The 27,981-nt window shown below is 39.9% G+C and overlaps 1 protein-coding gene across 1 annotated transcript; it reads left to right on the top strand.

The window, feature by feature from the left end:
* The first annotated feature begins 45 nt into the window (after positions 1-45).
* Positions 46-27,981, top strand: LOC132257803 (dynein beta chain, ciliary-like). Its single transcript, XM_059754838.1, has 16 exons — positions 46-1,047; positions 3,639-3,905; positions 4,073-4,192; positions 4,626-5,770; positions 6,898-7,789; positions 7,921-8,480; positions 9,561-10,160; positions 10,873-11,614; positions 12,364-12,705; positions 14,864-15,039; positions 15,120-15,921; positions 16,401-16,862; positions 19,797-20,558; positions 20,903-21,505; positions 21,570-21,990; positions 27,860-27,981. Exons 1-16 carry the CDS (start codon positions 61-63, stop codon positions 27,979-27,981), a joined length of 9,003 nt encoding a protein of 3,000 aa, XP_059610821.1. The 5' UTR covers positions 46-60.

Genomic DNA, 27,981 nt, shown 5'->3' with positions numbered 1-27,981 from the left:
CTGGACAATTTGTCCAAAATCTTGAACCTCTGGTTTGAAATACAGCGAAAGTGGATCTATATGGAAGGCATTTTCATGTGGAGTGAAGATATACGTGTGAAAATTCCTGGTGAAACAAGTAAATTTGCTTCTGTAGCCAGTCAATTGAGGCTTCTCGTTGGTCAGTTGAGCAAGAATAAACTGACCATTGAGATAGCCAGCTATGGTAATTTGCTGTCCGAATTGCAGAATGCAGACACAGAGTTGACAGCCATTGAGAAGGTGTTGAATGAGTATTTGGAAGGGAAGAGAAAGGACTTTCCGAGGTTCTATTTTATTTCCTCCGCAGACTTACTGGACATTCTCACTTGTGCCAATGCTCAGGATGTCTTTCGGCACCTGCCGAAGCTCTTTGATTCCGTAAAAACCCTGGAAATGCGAGGCGTTGACGCACTCCAGATGGTGTCCAAGGAGGATGAGTGTGTGACATTCCAGGGCGCTTTCAAGTGCAGCGGGGCAGTGGAAGTGTGGCTAAACACCCTTATTAGTGAAATGAGGAGAACACTGAGGCATGTCCTTGGCCAGGCAGTGGCGGCATACAGGGACAAACCGAGACACGAGTGGCTGCACGATTGGCCAGCACAGCCAGCTCTCTGCGCCAGCCAAATCTGGTGGGCCGCAAAGGTGGAGAGGGCGTTTAGGTGGCTGGAAGAGGGCAATGAGAACGCCATGAAGAACTACCAGGAGAGACAGAAGAAGCAGCTGAGTGAGTTAATTAACATGCTCATTGGCGAACTAACAATGGCCGAGCGGCAGAAAATCATGACAATATGTACAATCGATGTTCACTCGAGAGATGTTGTGGCCAAACTAATTGCCGACCGAATCGACAGCGTCACGGCCTTCCAGTGGCAGAGTCAGCTGCGACATAGATGGGATGAAGATGCTAATGACTGTTTTGCTAACATCTGCGATGCCCAATTTCCCTATGACCATGAATATTTGGGAAATACGCCAAGACTTGTGGTGACGCCGCTCACCGACAAATGCTACATCACTCTGACTCAGGTGAGTTGCCTATATCATCAATTAGGGGTTAGCATCAGTCTCTGAAGCATACAACACACTATATATGTACATGAAGATTGCATACAGTAGCGAAAGTTAGCTTTGGGTCAATTTTCCCTTTGGTGCTAAAAATTTGATATTTCTGTCAATTTTCGAGACATTTACCTTAAGATGAAAAATGATCAGAATTTTATGATCTTTCAAATGACGTTGAGATCATGGCGATATCTCTATTTGGGGATGAAATATTACAAATTACAGAGAGATGTGCGCATAAGGACAGCGAAAATTAAGTTAAGACACTGTTTATTTCGCTGTAAACCCATTAAATCCACATTAAACCATGGATTTAGAGCGTCTAGAAGATATTTGCATCATAAGGCGTCTTGATTTGGACTTGTAAACTTGCTTTTTGTATGTTTTTAGGTACCTTTGAACGCTACTCAAATCCTGTTCACAAGTTAAGTGTCATAAGCTAATTTTCGCTACTGTATATGCGCATATTTCCAATATAACCCAAGCTTGTAAAAAAATAACCCAATTTTGAACTGAACATAATTAAATATTCCGAAAAAATGGAGCAGATAAGAGACAACCACAAAATTCCTATAAAGTGAAAATTCCCTGTAAATCATGCTCATATCGATTTATTAAATTTGTAATTACACTAATCTAATATTTTCACTGCGAAAAGTGCAATTTTTCCGAGTGCACATCAGCTATTTTTATGCAGCTGAGCAACCGGTAGTTGAACAGCCATTCGCCCCCGAATCAATATTGATTGTGTGAAATTTAGGCTATGTCCATATTTATGTTAATAAATCTTGACGTGACTTTTAGTTTGGAAAAAGAGTGGCTATCTGAAATTAAATCACCATGAAATCAGTTTATATGCAGTGCAATAAATGCAAAAGGACAGAACAACAGAAAGTGTGAATTTTGTCTATTATTATTATGACCCATTTTAGCATAAATTGATCCAGCATAAAAAAAAATTATTCTTAAAATGACCTCAATCATTTTGTCACCATTGAACCACATCCTTTGCTGCGAGTGGGGACAAATTGTGGCATTATTAAATTAAGCATTAAAATATGACTGGGAGACTTGACTGGGGAAATAATGATCATTAAGTGATGAATTCTCAATGAGATTTACGTAGTAATATTTAGGGATATTTATTACGTTGACTTCACAACCACAAATAACCATAATAATGCATATAATTAAATCAACCCTTGACATATCACAGAGGCATTCGTGTCAGGATGCAATTTTGGAAATTAAAATTCATGCGACAGTGGAGCTTTAGCTTAATTATCTGCACTCTAATTATCCATTTGATGAATATGTACATATAGTTGTAAATTTCTCAATTTATGTATGTCGCATTTTGTGAGGTGGCGACAGAAAGTTTTGCTCTTTCACGAACTTTTCAACTTTCACTTTGAGTGCTGGGAAACTGGGAAATATATTAAAGAACATCGCATTGTAACATCAGAACTTCCATATATATCGTTTATAATGAAACACACACAGAGAAGTAAATGTTTCTTTGAGTGATGTTGTTGTGCTTTTTGTGTGAAAAATAATCCAGAGACAGGCGCAGAGAAATAAGTGATGAAAATTATACTTCACAAAAGTGTTATGTTAAGAGGAAAATTTTCTCATAATTCAGCACTTTGAAATCGCCAAGCTTTTTCTGGATATGCAGCAAATTTTACAACCATATAAATTATGTAATTCTGTTTCAATGTATAATTCAATTTTCTCACTCGAAATGTATCCGAAAAAAATGGTCTGAAATGTGACTTTTTTTTACAAAAAAAAAAAGAAGAGAGAAAAAAATCAGTAGAATATTTAATTTTCAATTAGTATAAAAATCAAAATTAATTCATTTCCCCCTTTTATGAGGATTCAGTGGGAAATGTAGAAGAGCTTAAAATCGTGAGCTAATTTCACAGCCATAAAAATAATCTCACGCTCCATTTTCGAGGTAGTCTTAAAGGTGTAATGGTATTTTGGCGAGGAAACGAATTCACGTTGAACGTAAGCACAGCAGAGTGCAATGCATAAAGTGCCCTTTTTTCTGTGTCACTTGCGCAAATTTGACACAAGGACGATGGTAATGCATTTTTATCTCGAACGGAAAATCCCTTTTAATAACTTTACTTACACACAACAGCAATAAAGGGGTTTGTGTCTAATGGAGAGGCACACATTGGTGGTGAAGAGGCTAAAATAGTGGAGGAAGTAATTCTTTAAGTGCCACTGCAGACACTTCCTCTTCATGTTTGTTCTTACTCCAGTCTTCTCGGTCACGTCGATTGTGTTTTAATTGACTTTGCAAAACTCCTTCCTTGCAAAATGCCCTGAAATGGTGGAAGAAAAATGTGATGTACTTGTGAAAAATATGAGATTTTTATATGGCTGCTCAGCCATTTAGTTGCGCTTTGATTAAGATGTTTCATCCGCACAAGTCAAGAAGGATGACGCTCCACTTTTCCTCCCTTGTGTACACCATTTGTAGCACATTTATGGGTGCGCTGGTGGAATCAATATAATGATTTATGAAAAAAAAAAACTTGCAGAGTCTCCACTTATTCATGGGCGGCGCTCCGGCAGGACCGGCCGGAACTGGCAAGACAGAAACAACCAAGGATCTTGGTCGGGCTCTCGGCATGATGGTGTACGTGTTTAATTGTTCGGAACAAATGGATTATAAATCTTGTGGAAACATCTACAAAGGTCTGGCTCAAACGGGTGCCTTCGGATGTTTCGATGAGTTCAATCGAATCTCCGTGGAAGTCCTTTCAGTTGTGGCAATTCAGGTGAAAACCATCTTGGACGCCTTAAAGGTAATGTTTGGCCATGCTGAAAAAAAAAATATACACACTCTCTATTCTTCTCCCCGCATCAGAAATGTTAAGTGTATATATTTTTTTTCAACTGGGGGTGAAGAGGAAAAGAAGAAAAAATTCCTAAGAATTTCATTGACAATCTCCCCTCTATTTCTTCACTGCAGACTGGCAGAACGACATTCAATTTCTTCGGAGAGACGATAAAATTGGTGCCAACTGTTGGAATTTTCATCACAATGAATCCCGGCTATGCCGGTCGAACTGAACTACCGGAAAATTTAAAGGTTTGACCCAGATGATTTTCTCACTGAACTTTTTTTCTTCATGCCACATTTTTTTTCCCCCGACTTTCACTCCCAAAGACCATTAGAAAATGTAATTTATCGTGGATAATCTTTCACAAAAGCACATGCAATTTAATGTCCTAATATTGTCGCAATTCATTATTTGTCCTGGGTATTAAATTCGCGTAACTTTGTATAAAGTAAGAAGCGACTCAATGGTGTTTATAATCTCTCTCTATAGAGTAATCTCACCCCTGTATGTATATAGGATGTAATATTAGTCTAAGAGGATTTGCATACACCTAACATACACATAAGAGGTACACATATTCTACATATCTTGGCGTTAATGCAAAATTGTAATCTCAAACAGGCCAAGGAATAATGCCAAATTGTCAATAAACATGAGAAAAATCTTCCTTTCAACTCACAGGCACTCTTCCGACCTTGCTCGATGATTGTTCCGGATATTGAACTGATTTGCGAAATCCTTCTCGTCGCCGAGGGATTCCAGAGTGCTCGAGCCTTGGCAAGGAAGTTCATCAGCCTCTACTCGATGTGTCGCGAGCTACTGTCGAAGCAAGATCACTATGATTGGGGCTTGAGAGCCGTGAAGTCTGTCTTGGTGGTGGCAGGATCTCTGAAACGTGCAGATCCTGATCGGTCGGAGGATGAGATTCTCATGAGAGCCTTGAGGGACTTCAACACACCCAAAATCACCGTTGACGACACTCCAGTCTTTCTGGGTCTCATTGGGGATCTCTTCCCGGCGCTCGACGTTCCGCGACAGCGAAATGAGGACTTTGAGGAGATCGTGAAGATGGCCACAGTCGACCTGAGTCTCCAGCCAGAGCCGGGATTTGTGCAGAAGGTGACGGAATTGGAGGAGATTCTGCAAATTCGCCACTCGGTGTTCATTGTCGGTGCGGCTGGGGTGGGAAAATCGTGCGTGTGGAAGACACTCTTCAGAACGTACGAGCGATTGGGGCGTGATCCTGTGTACGATGACTTGAACCCAAAAGCTGTGACAAATGACGAACTCTTTGGTGTTGTAAATGCCGGCACGCGGGAATGGCAGGACGGATTGTTCTCAATTATTATGCGTGATCAGGCGTATGCGTCGAATGTGGGTCCAAAGTGGATTGTCTGCGATGGTGACATTGATCCGATGTGGATTGAGAGTCTCAACACCGTGATGGATGACAATAAAGTGCTCACATTGGCAAACAACGAGCGAATCGCACTCACACCATCCATGCGGCTGCTCTTCGAGATTAGCCATCTGCGAGCCGCCACTCCGGCCACAGTATCGCGTGCTGGAATTATCTACATCAACAGCAGAGACGTCGGCTATCAGCCCCTCGTCGTGTCGTGGCTGGAGCGTCGCGAGAGTGACGCCGAAAAGATCATCTTGAGTCACTTGTTCAACAAATATGTCCCAATGATTCTCGAGGCCCTCCACACGAGATTCACCACCATTATCCCACTTGTGGATGTCGCCCTCGTTCACACCACATGCAGCCTCCTCGACAGTCTCCTCACACGCGAGAACGTCCCACAGAACAGCCCCAACGAGTGGTAAGAGATAGCACAATGTGCGCCGACCCTTTTCCACCAAATTACATCCAAGAGACCAATTAGTGAATTGCATAAATCTCAACGCTTTATCTGCCACACAGTGGGGAATCGCGTCTTAAGGGTGGATTTTATGCAAACATGTTGGCAAAGTCTGTAGCATTTGTCTCCCGTTTTAAGACCGCTCTTCTCTTTGAAATTTGTGCGCGCCAGACACAAAAAGTCCGCCAATCCGATTTCTTTGGTGACTTTGCACGTTCTGTCGCAAAATCAAACACTAATTGGACATTCTTTGAACATAAAAGTGTGCAAATTGAATTAATTAGACGAGAACGGCTTTTGTGAGAGAGAGAGATTTTGCTGGGAAATTTAACTTTGCAGAAACTTCTGCATAAGATAGCAATACGTTTTCATATAAAATATCTGTTTTGGAGTATGGAGTGGAAAATGATATTATTGAGATATGAAATCAGAAATGGAATTTTGTGGAAACGTGTAAAACGTGACTTTTCGCCCATAATTTCAATTGGAGAACATCTCAAAAATATGAGATATGAATAAAATGGAATTAAATTTTCAAGAGAGAGAGAGAGAGAGAAAGCGAAAATTTGTTCGTACACACAAATATCAGAGCTTTTTGCATTGAAATTGTATTACAAATCAATATTGGAATTTTCACAATAGAGTCACTTATCCGCTGATAATATTAGTTGAGTGATAAATTCAACTTGACCTGATCCAAGATTATATTTCAAAGCTACATATTTAATTCATTTTTACTGGCAAAAACGCGCAATTTTTAAATAAAATAGCGACGATGAATTATTAGTTGAAATTCTAATCAATACAGCATTAATGGATTATACAGATAGATATCTGACACCACATTTCGAATCCATGCTTGTCGATAAGTTATTTCGCATTAATTGAAAGCAACTAAACTACGTACTAAATAATGTTCACGAGTGGTTTTGTTTGTGGTAGAAATATTGAACTCTTCCGAAGCATCTGTCAGTGAAATGTGGTTAATTATATCTCTAAAGTGTGGTCTTTGACTTGTATATTTTATCACATCTATTTGTGTATTTCATTTATATATAGAAATCAATGCAATGATCGAATGATTTCAGGTACGAAATGTACTTCGTATTCGCTGCAATTTGGGGCTTCGGTGGAGCATTATTTCGAGATCAGCAGCGCGATTGGCGTTTGGAGTTTCATCGATGGTGGGTGAGGACATTTAAAACAATCAAATTTCCCAGTGCAGACGCCACAATATTTGATTACCACATCGATCCGGACACGAAGAAATTCACTTTGTGGAATTGCCTGAGGGATGAATTTAGATTCTATGCAGAAATCCCACTGCAGATGACCTTTGTTGACACGGAAGACACGGCCAGGGTGCAGTATTTGCTCAGGCTCCTCATCCATGCCGGTCATCCGGCCATGGTTGTCGGCGGCGGAGGATGTGGCAAGACGATGGTGGTGCAGAGACAATTGAGTGGCCTCCCGAGTGACTATATGAGTGCAAATATCCCAGTGAATTTGTATACGACGTCAAGGGGATTCCAGGAGTCACTGGAGATGCAGCTGGAGAGAACCTCAGCACGATCTCTCACCCCGAGGAATGGGCGGAAATTGATTTATTTTGTGGATGACATCAATTTGCCACAGGTTGACCTGTATGGCACAGTTGCACCTCACACACTCCTCAGACAGTTTTTCGACTATCGCCACTGGTATGAGCGTGACAAGTACATCCTTAAGAATATACAGAATTGCTCCGTTGTCGCCACCATGAATCCCAATGTGGGTTCTTTCACAATCAACCCACGTCTTCAGCGACACTTCGCCACCGTTGCACTCGATTTCCCTTCAAGCGCTCACCTGCAGTTCATCTACTCTTCGATTCTGCGACAGCATCTGGAAAATAAGGCCAATAAATTCACACAGCCTGTCCAGAATATCTGCACGAATGTGGTGAAGAGCATTATGGATTTCCACTTGGAAGTTAGTCAGGTAGAGTAAATATTCACAGTCATTGTGTGCCTTCTGCAAGATGAATCTTCTTCCCTATGCTAATGCTGTTAAGTTCAACTCATGGGGAGGATTTAATTAATGATGAGAACATTCTCTACAATTTATGCTAGATATTCTTGCCAACTTCCACGAAATTCCACTACAATTTCAACCTTCATGACATTACGAATGTCTTCCAAGGACTCATATTTTCTCGGCATTCAACCTGTCCGAAGAAGGAAGATTTCTTCAAGCTTCTGATCCACGAACTTCACCGCGTTTACGCCGATAAGCTAGTATCTCGTGAGGATCTCAGGATATTTGACAATCTCATTGCCACAGCAGTGGAGAAGGCCAAGGACTACATGGACGAAGATGTGAAACTTCCGCATCCTCTGCTGTATTTCCACTATGCCAATAGTCTCAACGATTCCGAATACTCGGCCGTGGATTCCTGGCAGCATCTCAACGCATTGCTGGAGGAGGCTCAAGTGAACTACAGAGAAATTGTTGGGGCGTCGAATTTGGTGCTCTTTGAGGACGCCATGGCCCATGTTTGTCGCATAATTCGCATTTTGGAGTCCACCCGAGGGCATGCCATGCTTGTGGGTGTTGGAGGCTCTGGAAAGAGGTCGCTAACGCGACTCAGTGCCTTTATATCATCCCTCCCGGTTGAGCAAATTCAACTCAGGTGAGTTTTGTGACATTTCTCGAATATCTCCACTTATTTTTTCCCCAGCGCCCATCCGCAAAAAAAAAACCGCCAAGAGCTTTTATGAGAGGTGAATTTAAATGTCCACTCAGCGCTTTACAAGACGCACACACACACATTGAATTTTATGATTAATTTTTAACACAGAGCGCTTAGTGAAGGATGGATGAGCGAAAGCGTGCTTTGTGTTTAACGCCAGTCAGTGAAAATTAAAATTTGATATGATTTTAAGCATTTTCGCATCTGTGGAGCATTTGAGGTGCACACAAAAGCACGTTTAGCAAATTAGTTGGTTGAAATTAGATGTGTAAAGCGCACTGTCGTAACACACGCTTGACCTAGTTTTAACTAAATAATGTATTATTTCCTGGAGATTCTGCACTGCATTGTATTTGCCGACTATTTCATATATAGTTTTCCACAATGTAAGCGTAAATTACAAAAGTTCCAGCTAATTGTTCATATAATCATCTCTTTAAGGTACTTCAATTATTAATTGTATTGTTTTCAGAGGAATTATTATAGGGCTTTTTTGTGGGTTCCTCTAAAGGAGATATTCAAATATTTTAGAGATGATTGTTTTTACGCTCTATTTCTCTCTTAAAGCAAATATATTGAGACAACATCATCATGTTTCCAAACTTGCAAATGATTTGATGGCGGAAATTTGAATAAAACTTGGACAACACATCAAATATTCGCTGAAGTAATTACAAATCTTCAAGAAGACGAAGTAAAATTAATTTCCATCTATAATGAATACCCTTTTATGGAATGTCTCTCTAAAAATAAGTACTGAACTATGAATTTTTCATCATCATTTGCAATTCGCATTTTCTCAATGGACCCTCTTTATCCTCTGGAGGATATCTTGTGTCCCTCTCATTGTAATCACAACACTGGATGTGATTCATGTGGTATTCTAATGGGTAGAAAATCGAGGTCAAATGGCACAATTAAGATACCTCATTGACCAATCTATGCATAAACTACAGGCGTTCTAGCAACGATCAATGGTGAACTTAATTGAGATGTTAATGGAGTGTTGTAATATTGCAGTTCTGACTATGGCGTGGCGGAATTCAAGGGTGATTTGGCTGTGATGTACAAGAAGACGGGAGTGAAGACCACCAAGAGCTGTCTAATGATGTCTGATGCTCAAATTCCCACTGAGGAGTTTGTCATGATTATTAATGATATCCTCACCACTGGAGAATGTGTCAATTTGCTACCGCCCGAGGATGTGGATGAGATTGTGCAGCAAGTGAGGTCGGCAGCGAAGCAGCAAGGCTTTGGTGAGGATCGAAGCAGTTGCTGGCGCTTCTTCATCGACCGCGTTCGCAACAATCTAAAAATTATCCTCTGCTTGTCACCTGTCGGCGGCACTTTGCGCCAGAGAGCTCGGAAATTCCCCGGGATCTTCAGCAATTGTCGCATTATATGGTTTCATGACTGGCCAACGGAGGCTCTTGTCTCAGTGGCAGAGAGATTTCTCACCGCCTTCGACTTGATGCCACATGAGTATGTGAGAACTGTGAGCAATTTCCTGGCCAAGGCACACAATTCGGTCAATGAAGTGTCGACAATTTATCGAGAAACGGAAAAGAGATTCAACTACACAACGCCAAAAACCTTCCTCGATACCATTGATCTCTATAGGTAAGAAAACACCAATAATTTCTCCACCAGTGTTCCAAAAAGAAAAGAAAAAAAACAGTGAAAGCACATCTTTTAAGTAAGGATTGTGTTCCACATCACGTTCCACTTCGTCTCCGTGAAATTATTCAACAGCCATATATTTCACGTTGGATTTATTCGTCTAACAAGAAAATGATATACGTTTTCACGAGAAGCTTTGCTGAATATTATTTCACCGCAAATTCTTCTCTCTTTCTCTCTCTGTGTGAATAAAGCTCAGCACAATTGGAAATGTATTCAAAATTTGTAGAAGACTATTTTCACAAACGATCAATTACAAAGTTTCTTCTGATATTCTGGAAAGAAATTCAGAACACTTTCAAACATTTTCAAATAATAGCCCAGAAGAAAATGTCACGAAATCTTTGCTATTTCATTAACAAAACATTGTTGAAAGTTTCTAAAGTTTTGCCTCACTACAAGAAGATTTTCCAACATGAAAAGTATGAGCAAGAGAATTTCAAAGAAAATTTTGTTAGTCTCTTTCTATGTGACTCTTGATGAACTTCCTGGAGTTATTGCGATAATTGTGGCTGCATAATATTTAGGTATTATTTTGAAAGTGCAAAGAAAATTTTCACTTCAATTAGCTTAAGCTGTTGAAGAAATTTCTGTCCATTTGTGACGCAATTGCAGGAATTTTGCACACTAATTATCTCTCATTCACTTCCAGGAAATTGTTTCGTGAGCGAAAGGAGAAAATAACTCAGTGGATAAATCGTCTGGATCAGGGATTAATCAAACTGGATGCCTGCACAGCTCAAGTGGATGTCCTCAAGGAAACCCTGGCAGAACAGGAAGCCACGACGACACAGAAGAAGGACGAAGCGGACATTGTGCTTCAGTTCTTGCAGAAGGAAAACGCTGTGGTGTCACTCGATAGAGCAAATGTGGCCGAAGAGGAGAAAAATGTGCGGAAAATTGAGGCAAACATTGCCGAAACCACTCGTCAATGTGAAGCAGAAGTGAAACTGGCGGAACCTGCCATAAATCAGGCGAAAGAAGCCCTAAATACGCTGGATAAGAAGAATCTGACCGAATTGAAGTCCTTCGGCACTCCTCCGCCAGGAGTTGAGAAAGTCACTGAAGCCGTCCTGATTCTCTTTGCCAAAGGAAACATTCCCAAGGATAGAAGCTGGAAGGCTTGTCGCGCTATGATGGGCAAAGCGGACACTTTCTTGAATCAGCTCAAGACTTTCGACAAGGAGAATATCAGGAAGGAGACAATTTCTGCTATTCTGCCATATGTGGAGAATCGTGACTTTAAGCCGGAGAAAATGAAGGCTAAGTCATCAGCTGCTGCCGGACTCTGTGCTTGGGTGATAAATATATACAAATTTTATCAAGTTTATTCAGAAGTGAAGCCTAAATTAATTGCTCTGGATTCGGCAAAGAAGCAACTGGCTGAGGAACAGGTAATATTGATTCTGGGATATAATTTCGTGTAGAATCAAGGGGAAGATAATACACTCAGAAGTGGTGTATAGTTCAGCAGAAGTATTTGAGAAGTGGAAGTGTTCAAAAGCTTAAAATATTCAAGACAAATTATGCCAATCCTTTAGATTTCCTTCGATTTTCACACAGAATCAACCATAAAAATCTTTTTCTGGGTTATGTAAACAATAAAAGACAGATTTAGTGAATTATGAGTATTCTAGCACAACAATTCTTATGCTCAAGTCCAAAAGATTGCTTGACATTGGCACAATTATGCATTTACATGCAATAAATAGAGCTTTTGTGAACTTGTGATGTCTAAAAACACTGTAAACTGTATTAAACTCGAACATAACCTCAAAAAAGTCATTTTAACTTGAAAAATGCTTATTTAGAGAGCTTTCTCGACGATTTTGACTCTAAATCAGCAATTTTGGGTTCATTGGCAAATTATAAGACATGATTTTGTTATCTAGAAAGCTTCTAGATGGAATTTCTGAAGATCTCTTTGTGATATTTTGAGGTTATGATCGGAAAAGATATCCGAAAATGTGTTTTTAATTCAATTCTCACAGAAATATCGGATGAAAACTTAGAAGAAGTGTTTCTAGAAGTGTTTAGAAAAAATTTCAAAGTGTTTGGAAGTTCTGTACAGATTTAAGACGTATTATCTCCCCCTTGGGAAAAAATAGCAATTCTAGATTTTCAACAAAACACACTCTTTCAGGCCAAATTAGGCGAGTTGAGTGGGAAACTGAGTGTCCTGGAGGAGAAGCTATCGAAGCTGGAAAGCAAGCTACAATTAGCTCTGGATGAGCAAAAAGCATGCCAGGACGAAGTGGATCGAACAGAAAATGCTCTGGATTTGGCCAATCGTTTGATTGTCGGCCTGGCGTCTGAGCGTGTGAGGTGGAAAAAGTTCATTGTGAAGTATCGCGAGCAAATGAATACCACTCTTGGGGATACACTAATTGGTGCATGTTTCATCTCCTATTTGGGCTGCTTCACACAGAGCTACCGTGAAAAAATCATTACAGATTACTGGTTGCCGGCATTGATGACTCTCGAGGTTTGTTTTAATTTTCCCGCTTCTCTATTCACGCCCAAAACTCATTGGCCGAGTGACTGAAAACGGAAGGAGAAGAAAAAAAATACATTTTTTTCAGTTCAATTTTATTCTCTCTAGTACCGAATTTTTAAGAGCGCCATTCTTCCTTTATGATGGAGCTCTCCTTTTTTTCTCTCTCTCTCCACACCGATAGGACGAGAATGAGGTTCGAGTGCTTTTCTGAATGGCCTTTTTCTCCCTCGGAGTTCATTTATCTGTTTGTTTGCTTGCCAATGAGTCATTTGAAAAGCCCTCTCTAGAGCCTTTGAAGCATATCAGAAAAGCTCATCTCAAATGTTCTAAAAATCCAATTTTGCACTGAAAAATTCACACACATCACATAGAATGAAATATTTTTCTTCTGATATACGGAAAAATTCCGGGAAATCTTCTTGCAATTACCCTACAAATCGAAGGAATTGAATTTTATTCTTTTCCTTTTTCTAACGAGTGCGCCACATTGCATCGCTTCAGTCCAGACTTAATAAGGTCACACGAAGGTTGCATTGACATCCCCTTAAGAAAGTGGGGATTGCAATATGCATCACACTCAATTGTGTTCCAATTTACGGCTATAAAAGTTCAATTTGAGAATTTATTGCCATTGGAGAAACTGCATTGATTCACATTATTGCATTATTTACCCAGATAATGGTAAAATATTACCAACACTTCCATGAAATGCCATTACAGCAGAGCTGCGTTAAAGCGATACTCTCTCTCAATGCCATTGTCCTTAAATCTATGCAAAGAGGAATGTGTTTGACAAGGCTAAACATAAGCACAATAATCAAATCATAGAAGCAAATCATGCTGTAAAAGAAGTCCATAAAAGTTCACAGATATCTCAGTTCGTATGAAAAATATATACTTTGGGGAGCTTTGACTCTGTGAGATAAAAGTTTTATTGGAAACAAGCCGAAATGTGTTGATGGAGATAATATTCCCCAAAATGCAGAGAATTACTTTGAATAGCCACTGAATAATAAGATAAACAAACCATGTGACACATGAAAGCATTATGTAATGCTTTTTCATTAAGAGAGAGAGAGTGCAGAAAGTAGACAAAGAACCCACATTTACATTACACAAATGATTGAATTGCTTTTGTATATCATATTTTATTGACAATTTTTGGTTTTTGGTCACGACAATTAACAATATTTAAGCATTTAACAAAGCCGTCAATTTCCGACCAACAAAACCACAATCTCCATATCATTATATCTCGTAATTATAAAACATAAATTAGTTGTTAAATGATTATCCTATAATATCTTCCCAGCTTGACAATGCCAATTATTATATGCTCTTTCACTGTGTTTAAAAGCGCTGAAAACAAATATATAATTCTGTGCGACTGTCAGTTGAGTTGATAAATCAACAGAAGTGCTTTTCGACGGTTGCCTCGAAAACTATAAAAAGTCAAAATCGCCATTTTTCAGCAAAGCGAGTTCAAAATTTTCAATTAAAACAGCTGCGAAATTTGCCAAATTTACTTCAAAATACTCAAAATGCCTTCAAATCGTTCGTTAAAGTGAAAATATTGCTCTGTATTTTTTATTTTGTAAATGTTTTATTAGTATTTATTGAAATTTTTGACTAAAATGTGGCAAAATTAATAGAAAATCTGAAAATATTACTTTTCAAAGTCGATTTTTAATGGTTTTTGAGTCGATTTTATACAAAAAATCAACTTTTCATACTTCATTTGAACTTTTTCTTAATGTTTTCAAGTGAAAAAATTTAAAATATATGGGAAATATTCATTTAAAGTCCAAAAAACATTTTAGGATAATTCTGAAAATCTACAAATATTTTCTAAAAAGACGTTTTAAGCATTTGACTGCAATTTTTGAGACATTTTTCTTGAAAAAATTGTACAGCGTAAATAATGAAAATTCGACTTTTCATTCGCAAAACATGACAATTTTTTTCCATTTGTGCTATTTAGATAAATAAGATTTTTTTCTATTGTCTCATAAGATACAAATCTTAAAATTCTTGTACAGAAAGAACAAATAAAAGGCTTTTCAAAAAAAAACATAAGACGAAAACTATGATAAATCGACTTTTCATAGTTTTCGATTCACCCGTCGTTTTGTGCGTTTCATTGCAGCCGTCACTGCTCACGGGCGAGGACCTGGTGGACCTGAATCCCTTCCTGATTGTGTGTGACACCGCCATGGTGGCGGAGTGGAATAATGAGGGCTTGCCGAGTGATAGAATGTCAGTGGATAATGCCATGATTTTGCTAAGCAGCGTGCGATGGCCGCTCATAATTGACCCCGAATTGTAAGATGATTGACTAACTGCATCATTGATGTCACTTGCAACATGCTGATATTGGGTTTTGCTCTTGATTTGGCTTGCAGGCAGGGGTTGAGGTGGATCAGGAGGCGCTTCGGGGACGACCTGGTGGTCACACGGCTCGATGCTGAGGACTGTCTGAGTGTGGTGGAGCAAGTGGTGAGAGTGGGTGGTATTTTGCTGCTGGAGAATGTGGACGAGACGCTTAATCCGATGTTGAGTAATCTCTTTGGTCGTGTTCTCACGAGAGGTGGCCAAGCTGTGATGCTTGGCGATCGTGAGATTGTCTACAATCCCGCCTTTCGGCTCATCCTGCAGACGAAGCTATCCAATCCGCATTACCAGCCCGAAGTGCAGGCACAGCTCACACTAATTAATTTCACCGTGACACGTGAGGGCTTGGAAGACCAATTGCTGGTGGATGTTGTAAAATTGGAGCGTCCAGAGCTGGAGGAGCAACAGCATCAGCTCACTGTGCAGCGGAATGAGTTCAAGATTCAGCTGAAGGATCTCGAAGATAAATTGCTGGAGCGCCTGTCTGGTGAGACTGGCAATATTCTCCAGAATTCGTCACTTGTGGAAAATGTGGAGGACAATAAGAGGCTGGCCGAGGAGATTGAGATTCGCTCTGCAGAAGCACGTGAGACAGCCAAGGAGATCACAGCTGCTCGGGAATTATACCGGGATGTGGCTAAGCGTGCAGCTATTCTGTACTTCGTGCTCAAGGGCATGCATTGGGTGAATCCAATCTATCAGTACTCCATGGAGCTCTTCAGGCGCGTCTTCGTGAGAGCCATCCTGGACACTCAAGTGGAAGATACTGTGCGGGAAAGAGTGAATGCATTGATTGAAAATATCACTTATCAGGTAATTGATTTCTACTTGCACACAGGAGTTGATAAAATACATTTATCCTTGACTTTATTCAACATATTATGACTTTTGAAGAGTTTAATATTTGTTTCAATGTGTTTCTGAACACGAAAATCAATTGATTATGTGCTTTTAAATTTATGAATTGTTTTGAGAGTATATTGAAAGCATATATGAAAGACATTCAGGCAGAAAATTCGAGAGAAAATTGGGCATTCTACAGGGAAATAAGAAAATCGATGAGTTGGTCAAGAGGTGAATTTTTGAATTTCCTGGAAACAGAGCAATAGAAATTCAGAATGTGCAATGAATTACTGACCCATTGCGCTCCACTGTCAACTGAAGCGTTTGAGTGGCTTATAGAGGAAATTATTGATTTCCTCACCTACTTCTGTGTTTTCCTCTTCACCACGTGTTACGTCAAGAGAGCGTAAGAATATAATTTTAATCAATACTCTTTCCTCTCTCCTCAGGTGTACGAATTTGTAAGTCGTGGCATGTTCAAGAAGGATAAATCGCTTCTCCTTGTGCACATCTTCCTGCAACTCTATGTCCACTCCAAGGAGTACAATCCGATTGAATTGGGCTTCCTGCTGCGCTGTCCTGCCAAGGCAGGAGTTAAATCTCCCGTGCCTTTCCTCACCAATGCCAATTGGGGTGGGATGTGTGCTCTGGCCGAGCTGGAGACTTTCCGTGACATCGACAAGGATATTGAGGAGTCCAGCAAGAGGTGGAGACTGATTGTGGCATCTGAGGTGGCGGAGAATGAAAAATTCCCCGGCAATTGGCGCAACATGAATTCCGTGCAGAAATTGTGCATTCTACGTGTCATTCGGCCCGATAGAATGGTTTATGCTTGCTACCAGAGCGCCATCGACAGACTCGGGCCCAGATTCCGCAGCATCCCACCGCCGGAAATGTCGAAAATCTTCCAGGTGATAAAGCCTCAAATGCCCTAAAAGTACCATTTATTCATGACTGCACCATCGATTTTCCCTCTGATGCTCTCATGATAAGTTTCTACCATTGTGAAGTGCTGCATTATATGCTATTTTATGATGCTTCAGACACTAAATTTCATGTCACTGACATTTCTAAAGTTTTCCATACTACTCGAGAGAAAACTTTTAGTGTTATTCAATCACTTTATTCGTTATGCATTTTCTAGAATTGTCAATTGTGGGTATATAAAGTGTCGTTTAGCAGATTTAGATGAAGTAAGTGAAATAAGTGTTGAAGTTATACACCATGTTTTAGTGTTGTTCTATTTCTCTATTCCATTTTAGACAATAATTCTATACATACAGAATCTACAGAACAAATGGGTATTGAGTGTGCCTCTGCAGAGATAATAATAATAATTGTGGAATAATAATGCTTGTATGCTTCTGGTATTTTGCTTTCACAAAGAACGTAAATTGCATTTTATTGCAAACGCTCAATTATCTCTTTGTGGGTTTATTGAAATTAGTGCAAAATTGAAAGCATCGAATAATTCTATGCAATGTGTCTATGACAATAAGCTGTATATTTTAAATATGATGCTACATTCCATGATTAACCACCCAATATTGTGGAAATTATCCGTGAAGAATGCGAAGCAATTATCTTACAAAAGAGCATAAATATTCCATTATTTATTCATCACAACTTTCTCACATTTTCCCCGCGGGACGAATTTTCGCCAGCGATTCTTTGCCAGCATCTTTAAGCGGGAAAATCACAGCAATTTCGCTGCACTATGCTTCACTTGATTATGAGCAATTAAAGATATTTTACCCTCAGAGGAAATCTCATGAATTTCCCAGTGGATCTCATCAAACCAAACTCTCTCAGATGCGATTTTTCACATTGAAATTGTTTTCTCAATTTTCCATCGCGCACTCTTTGAATTGGTCTTCCGTACCGAATATTTTCATCTTTATTCCGAAATGTAATTCACTTTCTATTTACACTGAGGACGATGGATGAAAGTGGAAATTCTTCTCTTTTCTCCTTCTCTCTCTCTCTGTTTTTTATATATATATATTGATGTTGCGGCCTCAAAAAGAATATATGAAACAATTTCTCTCAATATGTGAAATGATAAAAGTTGGAAGAATGGAGAAAAAGAAACCGAAACCCATGGAATTTTGACACGGTAATTCACATAGAACGTGTTGAGAATTTAGGATTTTTCTACGATGTACAAAGGCCAACATTAAAATAACTTGTAAATATGGACAGAATAAATATGTGGAATGACTTTTGAAGACCATTCGTGCCAGAAGAAGAAAGTCACACTCTTTGTGTGTGTGTTAGTGTGTGAGAGAGGAAAAACTTTTTTCCCAATTTATATGGTTGGAAATTTAAGAAGGTTGAAAAAGACGAAAAACAGCTCAAGAAATGGTCTCAATTCGATTGATGTTGTTTCCTATAAATTTTTATTCAAAAGAAAACAACACTTTCTTTCCTCCGAATTTCCACGAATTTCCAGTGTTCGACACTTAACTGTCGACTGTAAACTTTTTCATCACATGCTGTAAATTGTATTTTATACTGTGTATTACTTGTATACCTCTAATTTCTCATGCAAATTGTTTTGTATATTTGACTATTTGCGAGAGCAAATATGGTAAAATTTAATCATGGATTTCAATGGAATTATTCAGTTTAGAGACGAAGGCATGCCAAAATTAACCCAATATCATAACTCTCTCTCTCTCCCCATGATTGATAATTTCAATCATTTGTGCTATTCAATATATAGTAAATGCTCAGTTTTATGAAATTCCTGGCACGCGAGATTCAATGGAATTCATAACTTATCATGAATTAATCATTCATGAACTCGTTTTACATTTTAATTTATATGAATAATCATAACATAACTACATGCAAATGTCGAGTTATTATTTGTGGATTCCAACAGTATGAAAAAAGTTGTTTTATCACAGATTAAATATGTTGCATATTTACAATTGAAACGCATATGAAGACTAAACTTTTCCTGCACAATTTCATGTGTTTGCGTACAAGCACTCGATTAAGATCCAGTTTATCTCATTCTATTAGGCTCTTTTCATCCCATTTTACTTCATATGAAAAGTTACACAGGGTTAATGGGAACATAATGGTTTTTTCAAACAGATATTTAATATAACACAGCAAAAGCTGAAAATTATTTTATACCATAATTTAATATGCCATCTATGCACACTAAGTGCATGTTAGGTTTTCAAAATTCACTCTGTGATATTCCAAAACATTTTCCAAAACTTTCATAAATTCACACATGTACTCATAAAAGTTTATATAATATTGAATTTCATGTGGATGATGTGGCAAAAAGTCCTCGGATAAATATTAAATTTGTGTGTGATTTGTTTATGTTACGCTAATTTCACTACGTGCGCATCCCAGTTCATGTTTGGCGTCAGATGATGAGTTTAGAGAGTTCACTTGCAAATTGTGACCTAATTGAGATTCGTCTTCATGCTTAATCCCGCAGTTTCGCTTTGGGGTGTCAATTCATGGCAGTGAAATTTTCCCTCCATGTATTTTGCATATACGCGCGTTGATTTGCTGCCCGTGGTTTTCTCTATGGAGGCTGTTATTGCTCGAAAAGGTGAATAAATGACAGGTAGTGCACATAAATATTGACAATATAGGAGCTCACCATGTGGTTTCCTGTTCCAATTTTCGAGGGATTACTGCGTCAATTCCAACGTCTCCCAATCTAATTTGCTTCATCACATTAGCATAGCAATGCGTAATAATTTTGCACTGTGTGTGTGTATGTTCAAAATATGTGCTGAAAATGTTCATTATATGGTATTAAGCATATAATCTTGATGTTTCTGTATTACACATCTATTTTGTTATTGCAGGAAAGCTCATCGATGATTCCCATCTTCTTTATCCTCTCACCTGGCGTGGATCCGATTATGGAGGTGGAGAAACTTGGCCACCAGCTCAAGTTCACTGCAGATGCCGGAAACTATCACATCGTATCTCTGGGTCAGGGTCAGGAAGCTATTGCTGAGGATGCAATTGCTCGAGGAGCAACAGAAGGTCATTGGGTTATTCTGCAAAACATTCACTTGGTTGCCAAGTGGCTTCCAATCCTTGAGAAGCGCATCTATGAGGCTACACGGGAGCCTCATGAATCCTTCAGACTCTTCTTGAGTGCCGAACCGGCAGAGGTGGCGGAATACAACATCCTGCCGCAGGGTATCCTTGAGTCAGCGATAAAAGTCACGAACGAGCCACCGTCCGGCATCAGGGCCAATCTCCACGGGGCGCTCAATCAATTCACTCAGGCCACGCTGGAGATGTCGCCCAAGGAGCGCGAGTTCAAGGCCATCCTCTTCGCCATGTGCTACTTCCACGCCATTGTGGGTGAGCGACGGAAGTTCGGACCGGCCGGATGGAACAGACAGTATCCCTTCAACTATGGCGATCTCACGTTCAGCTCCAGCGTGCTGAAGAACTATCTGGAGGATGACTTGCGTCCTGTGCCTTGGGAAGACCTTCGCTACATGTTCGGGGAAATCATCTATGGAGGACACATCACTGATGACTGGGACAAAAGGCTCTGCCACGCGTACCTTCAGGTGAGATTCCAAAAAAAAGACCAACAACACTATAAAGTCACGTTCAGACAGAAGCATTAAAAGAAAAACTCAATTTCCTTTGAACTGTATAGAATTTATGGATGTCTATATTTATGAAATGTCAGGAAATTGAAGCAAAAATGCAAATATAAAGTCAAAAAGTACAAAAATTCAAATACAAGTCTAAAGAATTCTCATTATAATAATGGAAAACATGCGAGAATATATTTTTGTTCAATCAGTTGATTTTTGTGTGGATGGAAAAAATATTTATGAGCATTTTCATAATAAGAGATTAGCATTTTTCTCTCGCTCAGCATGTTAAAATGTAAAATATGAAAATTCCTATTAAAATGTGTGGGAAACTTCTTCTTCAACAGGAATTCCTTCGACCACCACTAATCGATCATGAACTGGAATTCTGTCCTGGCTTCGATGCACCCGATAATCTCGAATCCTACACTCATTATCATGAGTATGTTGACGACAATATTCCACTCGAATCACCCTATATTTATGGTTTGCATCCAAATGTGGAAATTGTAGTGGAGACATCGAAAGCCAACGAGATGTTTGATGTTCTGAGTCGACTTCAGCCACAGAGTGTCACCTCGTCGTCGACAGAGGGCGCTAGCAGGCAGGAAGTTGTCCGCGATATTGTGGATGAATTTCTGGACAAATGCCACAGCGGCTTTGTGCTGGAGGAACTCATGGCCAGAGCGCGGAATCCCACGCCTTACACCATTGTCGCACTGCAAGAATGCGAGCGAATGAACGTACTTTGGCGGGAAATCAGGAAATCACTGCTGGAGCTGAAAATGGGACTCTCGGGCGAGCTAACAATGTCCAGAGATATGGATGAGCTGGAAAATGCCCTGTTCAGTGGGAAAATCCCTGAAAAATGGGTCAAAGTTTCCTATCCGAGTCTTCTCAGTGTTCACAATTGGTTTTCAGATCTGCTTCATCGAGTTCAAGTGCTTGAGGTGTGAATATTTGCTCACAACACTTAACCATTTGCTGAGTTTTTACATTTTCTCCTCTCTTAAGGTCTGGACATCAAGCTTCAATCTACCGGCTGTCTTCTGGCTGGGCGGTTTCTTCAACCCACAGAGTCTCTTGACGGCCGTCATGCAGCAAACGTCGCGTCGCCATGGTCTCGCCCTGGACCGGATGTCCCTCAATTGCGAGGTGACTGAGCATGGTAAGACTGAAATAGGGATGGCGCCCCATGAAGGCATAAATATTCATGGTCTGCACATGGATGGGGCTCAGTGGGATGTGACTGCGAGACGAATTGTGGAGGCGACTTTCATGGAGCTCACGGATGAGCTTCCGGTTGTCTATTTGCGAGCAGTTCTGAGTGAGAAACAGGACAGGAAGGATGTGTACGAGTGTCCTCTGTACAGGAATCGCTCGAGGGGACCAACCTACATCTGGACCTTCAATCTCAAGAGCAATGAGAGGCCCAGTAAGTGGGTTCTTGGCGGAGTTTGTCTCCTTCTTGAGCCTTAATTTGCTGTGAGAGCAGAAGGGAAATTTGCAGTATTTTGATTAATAAATTGATCTTCATTCAAGAATTTCAAATCAAAGCATTTTTCACCTAATTTACATCCTAAAATAAACTGTTGAATCAATTCTCAATCACACAAAAGGTTGTTAATGAAGTAATAAGGAAAAACAACCCTTTCAATTCTCGTTAAAATAGTGAAATTCACCAAAATTATCAAAATTTAAGTATTCAATTAGTAAATTCGTGTTAAAAAGAATTTACTGCAAACATAATTAATGTTCATGTTTGAAAATTACAGTCACAATTGCAGATTGATCCATATTTGTGTGTTTCACACATTTATGCTTAGCATAACATGTGAAAATCCTTGTCAGAGCTCAGAGTCGGTGATTTTCAATTTGCTTAATTGATGATAATCTCGAGGCATTTTTCTTCCTCAGCCACTCGGCCGTTCAGCACCATTTATGGGTGGATAAAGTCGAGTGGACAATGGCCAAAGCCGAGTCTCGCTGCTCGAGGAGGGTTTTTGGGGATGGGGTGAGCAAATATTGGGCATATAGGGCCAATATTTCGTGTGCGCTGCATTTCTCAAGGAGGCGAAAATGAAGAGAAGAATGCGGGTGAAAGACTTTTGGTGAATTTTTCCACACACACATGATGCTTATATAGTAATAATAAAAATCTAACACAAGGGTGCTATAATAACATTTTCTGGTAAGCATAGCTGTTTGTTTATTCATCTTCAGCGATATTTTTCATACACCATATTAATATCCAGGGCCCTTTTGGGCGCGCATTACCTGGGCTGAGGATGCGGTGTTTTTCTGTTGGGGACGCGATGGGTTGTTTTTCTTTTCTCTCCCTTGGCCTCGAGAGGTGCGCGCTGTTTCACATCAGAAAACGCAGTGCAAGGTGGAAAGGCTTAGAACACTTTAACAGATTGTTTTTGCTCCTTGAGAAATTTCTTCCTTTTTTCTCTCCCTTCAAAGTGGGTTCTTAAGCGCTTTTTTTTGCTCGTCTTCTTACCTTTTAGTTAGAGAAGGTGAATTGGGGTTCAGTTCACTCCTCTAAAATGTTTTTCTTTAACTCTCCTCACCATGTTCTCTACCTCGATCACTTATATGGCCCAAATAGCCGGTATCTTTAAGGCACTCTTGGAGAGGCTGTTGATGGACCTGGCCAGTGTGTGGGTGGTCCTGAAGGCACTCTTTCTTGCACCTCTTTCACATCTCATCCGCAGACGCATGCACAATTCCAACCCCCTTAGCACGTGCTCCAATTTACAACGTGCTAATTCGTCCTGTGATCCTTTCAGGGAGAGAATGAGAGAGCGAGAGTGTAGAATGCAAAACGGGAATGGTTCACCGCCCAAAAATACCTCCTCCAGAGCTACTTATTCGCTCCATCTTTCTCACATCGCCCAATGTTTGCTCTAGTAAGTGGATGAATGAAAATTGGATCCGATCTAAATGTATTTTGATGAAAATTGCCATGGTAAATTGCCATCGGTGGTGTGTAACTCAATAAGGACTTTGGCAGGAAAAAAATGCCCCTCGAGAGGGTACGCATCTCAATCCATTAACAACTTTGGATCGTATTTCATGTCTTTTGAAAATCGATTTTATTGTCTCCAGCCTTGCCACTGGTCAGATGGCGCACACAGAAGAGCTTATTGTCCAGAGGAACTTGATGTAATAAACTTTATTGCCGCCCAAGAACCACCTTCGCGATGGTCAGAATAATAAGACATCAATAACGATCTGTCTTGCGACTACTGCTAATTTTGCGCGCATCTTCTGCGTGCCGATAGAAATTCCACACACTCCATTCATGCTTTTTTCTCCCCATCTCTCTCTCTGCCGATCTTTCACCTGTACTCAATTGTTGGCACTTCTTGGCACTTTTCACCAAGACAGAGTTGGTTGTTTTCCATTTCATTTGCACCGCCAGTCCACCACAATGGCTGTAAAACAGTGGCGTAAAATTTGTATCTGTCAGGTGACTATTGATGGTGTCTGTTGATTCATTCACATCCACTCTGAGAATTGATGAATAAATTACAGTTGTAAAAATTTTGAGCGCCGTTCGTCAGGGAAATGATGCAGCATTTGTCTGTCCAAAGACAGTTTTTGGTACCCAAGAAAATACTTGATTAGTAACTAAATTACAATGTAACTAAAATTAATAAATCTTGAAGATACAGTAGTGAAAATTAGCTTAGGACATCTTAACTTTTGGTTCTAAGAATTCTCTATTTCTGTCAATTTTTGAGACATTTACCTTAAGACAAAATGTTATCTAAATTTCATGGTCTTTCAAATGCCGTTGAGATCATGGAGATATCTCAATTTGGCGCCGAGATATTGCAAAATGCAGAGAAATGTGCGTATAAGAATAGCAAAAATTAAGTTAAGACACTTCCTTTCTTGCTGTAAAATTCATTAAATCATGAGTTTGGAATGTCTAGAAGATATTTAGATCTTATATTCCTAATGTTGGCATTCCGTGAAGCCACCGATGTTGCCTCGATGGCTTCACTCTCCGCAGCATTCTCGCAGACGAAGACAATTGTACCTTAAATGTTCTTCACATCCAGTAACACTCCTTCGCCTTTGAAAAACATTTCCGACTCGGTGCCATTGTCAAGTGAATGTTACACAGAATCCATCATGAATTGCAGTAACAGAATTTCTTTTTGAATTGTTAATTAGACACAACCGGAAAATATTTATTTTAACTCCTGCACTTGTTTTCGGCAGTTGAAGTAAAAAAAGAGGAAATTTGTCTCCATTGACATAATGTGAGAGGCGAAGCTGTCACCGAGAGTCAACCAGAGTGAATGGAGCATGTTTTGCTATATAGAGAGTGACTTTCCTCCTGCGATTGGGGGGCGATGTTGGGGGGCGACAATCGAAGTCAGTCAAAGTCGGGGAGGTCAAGGTCGCCAAATATTTGAAGTGCGGAGAGTCCGAGGAAAGTTCACTGTTTTCTCTTTGAATTTACTGACTCCCCAATGACTCTGGGTGGCAATGAGGTAGACCATTTTGCGACAAACAACCCGTCGAGCGATAGAATTTGGGTGATTTTCCCATGTGTGGTGATGCAATAAATCAAGCAAAAAAAACAGCGCGACTGTGTCAATGAATATTTTAATATGAAAATAACTATTCGGAAGGTAATTTATCATTTTTTCTCCTCTCACTTCGTGCTCACTGTTATTTTCCTCGCGGCAGCTCTTCAACTGACACGTGTCAACGCTCTTTCTCCTCCACACACTTTTTCAATGTTGTATATGTTTTTTTGTGTGTGCTGTTCTCAAGTGAATCGATTCGATTTCGATGGTCTCCTATCAAAATCATTCCACAAAGCAGCACTTTTCCAGCAGGGAGGGAAAAGTGTACACGCAACCACAATGATGAATTTTCATCCCATTCCACCCACCGAAAGGCACTTGTGTGCGTCATTTCCACGAAGATTGAGTTTTAATCTCGGCAAAATCACCCATCAGACCTTCGAGCAAGTGGCTGGCAACCCTTGACAATTGTATGGGCTTACGCGCAATATGCGGATCTCCGTGATAATCTTCCACTTCGCAGTTGCCTGAGAAAGTGATTAGAGAGTGAAAACTTGGAGATGAGGGCAACGCCTTTCCAATCCTTCACTGATTGATTTAGAATCCCAAGAAATTTTCTATAGTAGTCAAAAATATTCTTGAAAATACATTGATCATTATATGTAGCAAGGGGGAGAGAAAACAATTAGAAGTGGTGTACAGCTCAGTAGAAAACCCTACAATATTCCTTTTCTCAATGCTTCTTTTACTGTCAAATCATCTAGATTCTTTGGATTTCTTTTGAATTTTGCGCTGGAAACAATCGACATAATCCTTTTTCTAGGTTATGTAACGAATTAAAGTCAGATTTAGTGAATAATTCGCATTCTAGCACAACAATTTCTTTTCTCAAGTCAAGAATAAAGCATTTGCTTGCAATTAACATCTCTATTCTGAACCTTTGATGCCAAGAAACACTGCAAATTGTGCTGAGAACAAACATAACCTCAAAAATAGTCATTTTGACTTGAAAAATGCTTATTTAGACAACTTTCTGGGCGATTTTGACTCTGAATCAGCAATTTTGAGCTTATTGGCATATCATGAGAGATGATTTTTCCAGGAAAAGATACACGAATTTAAGATATTCATAATTTGAGAATTAGTGTGCGAGTGGTGTACAGATTCAAGGCATATCAGCTCCTCCCTGATTTGTAATTTATTCCTGTAAAAAAAGAGCCAGAAAATTACACGATCAAGAATAGAGTTCCACTAATTTCCTCCTTTGTCAATCCTGTCTTTTTTATCTATTTTTCACAATTGAAATCGTTAGAGCGAAAGGGTGCTTCGGGGTCAAACGAGTGGCAAAAGCACGCGACCTCCGGGAGAAGATTACGCTCCTGGTAAAATCGAAAATGACACACAAAGCCAATCCAATGAATTATTAATTTATGAAGACAGCATTACAGGGAAATCGGTGAGTGCTCTTGTGCTCGCACGTGACCACAAAAATTCCTAAATGATCATAATTACAGGTAAAGGAGGGAGAGGAGCAGTGACACGACAGACACCCAGCGCTCAAGTGCCTTCCCGCGCTTGATCCTTATACAGTGTCGTCCTCAGAGGGAGTGTATGCAATTGAATTGAGAAAATTTCCACCACCACACGAGGGTGGTTTATTTTCTATCGCATCGGCCGCCGTTCGTCGAGTACAAAATGCCAAACAATGTAAAATTGAATCATCATTTGAATTATGCACAATGCGCCCGTCAATTGAGGCGGCAAAAAATGGACAAATTAAATCGCTATCCATCACAACCCTCGCGTTTTAGGGGCAGTCGAATATGGGCGACAAGGAAATTCTGTTTACACGATGCACACGTTATCTTGCACACGTTCACCCTCACCTCAATTCCCGATGGCGAGAACACCGGCACAGAGCGTTCCAATATCCGACCAGCGAGAGCATTCCTTGGGGTGGATTTGAGTGGGATAAAAGGAAGAGTGCTCTAAATTACTTTTCCGCACATGTACACAAAGGCTAAACAACAATATGAGGGAATCACTCATGATTTTCCACTGATTTTTCCGGGGATTTCCCACGAGTCTCATGAAATTAATCAGCAACATGAAGACAGGGGAGGATTGAATCTGGCTGCAACTTGTGGATGCTGTTGTTGCCTAGAGGCATCAAAATAAATTGTTACTTATTCTCCAGCGGGTTTTCTGAGGCTTAAAATAGGGTGGCAAGTTTTGTACATATTTGAATATTAAGATGCCAAAACATGCAACAATGCACACAATCAAATGCTGCGATAAAGATTTTTAAACAAGTCATTTTCAATATAAAAATCTAGCCATTATGCCTTATCGGGAATTGATAGCAGCTTAAGAGAATGATGTGTATTAGCGGGATTATCCTTGACCTATCTAGAATATTTCATGTTATTGCTAGTCTTTATCAGTTGATGGAAGCTCTAGTCGAAAGCTGATAAACTTTTACAGCAAAAAATATGAAAATTAAATAAACATTCAACTCCTTTTTCCAAATGCACACTGAATTGCAAGTTGTCATGCAACTGTTCCGGGGAATTGGAGAAAGCGTGCTCTTGGCGATAGAAGTCATCTTCCATTGAACTCCGAGGCTGGCTTTATCATGAGTTGTCTGGGTGAGAAACAATAAATCACTCCTCAATTTGATGCTATTTGCATAGCCACTGTACCAACATCATGAATGAATTTTCCCTCCTCCGTCGCATTATGTCACTTCGGCAGGTCTGCAAAAGGCTCCCCGAGGCGTGACTGCGAGGCACAAATGGTCAAATTTCACCACAGACAATCCCGAGACAGCCAATATTGCAGCGCAATCAAGAAATTACGGACGAAAGAAGAATTGA

Source organism: Phlebotomus argentipes, unplaced genomic scaffold (assembly GCF_947086385.1).
Source record: "Phlebotomus argentipes unplaced genomic scaffold, Phlebotomus argentipes genome assembly scaffold_4, whole genome shotgun sequence".
NCBI lineage: Eukaryota > Metazoa > Arthropoda > Insecta > Diptera > Psychodidae > Phlebotomus > Phlebotomus argentipes.
Note: the sequence above shows the minus strand (reverse complement) of the source record. Positions and strands in the feature narration are given on the sequence as shown.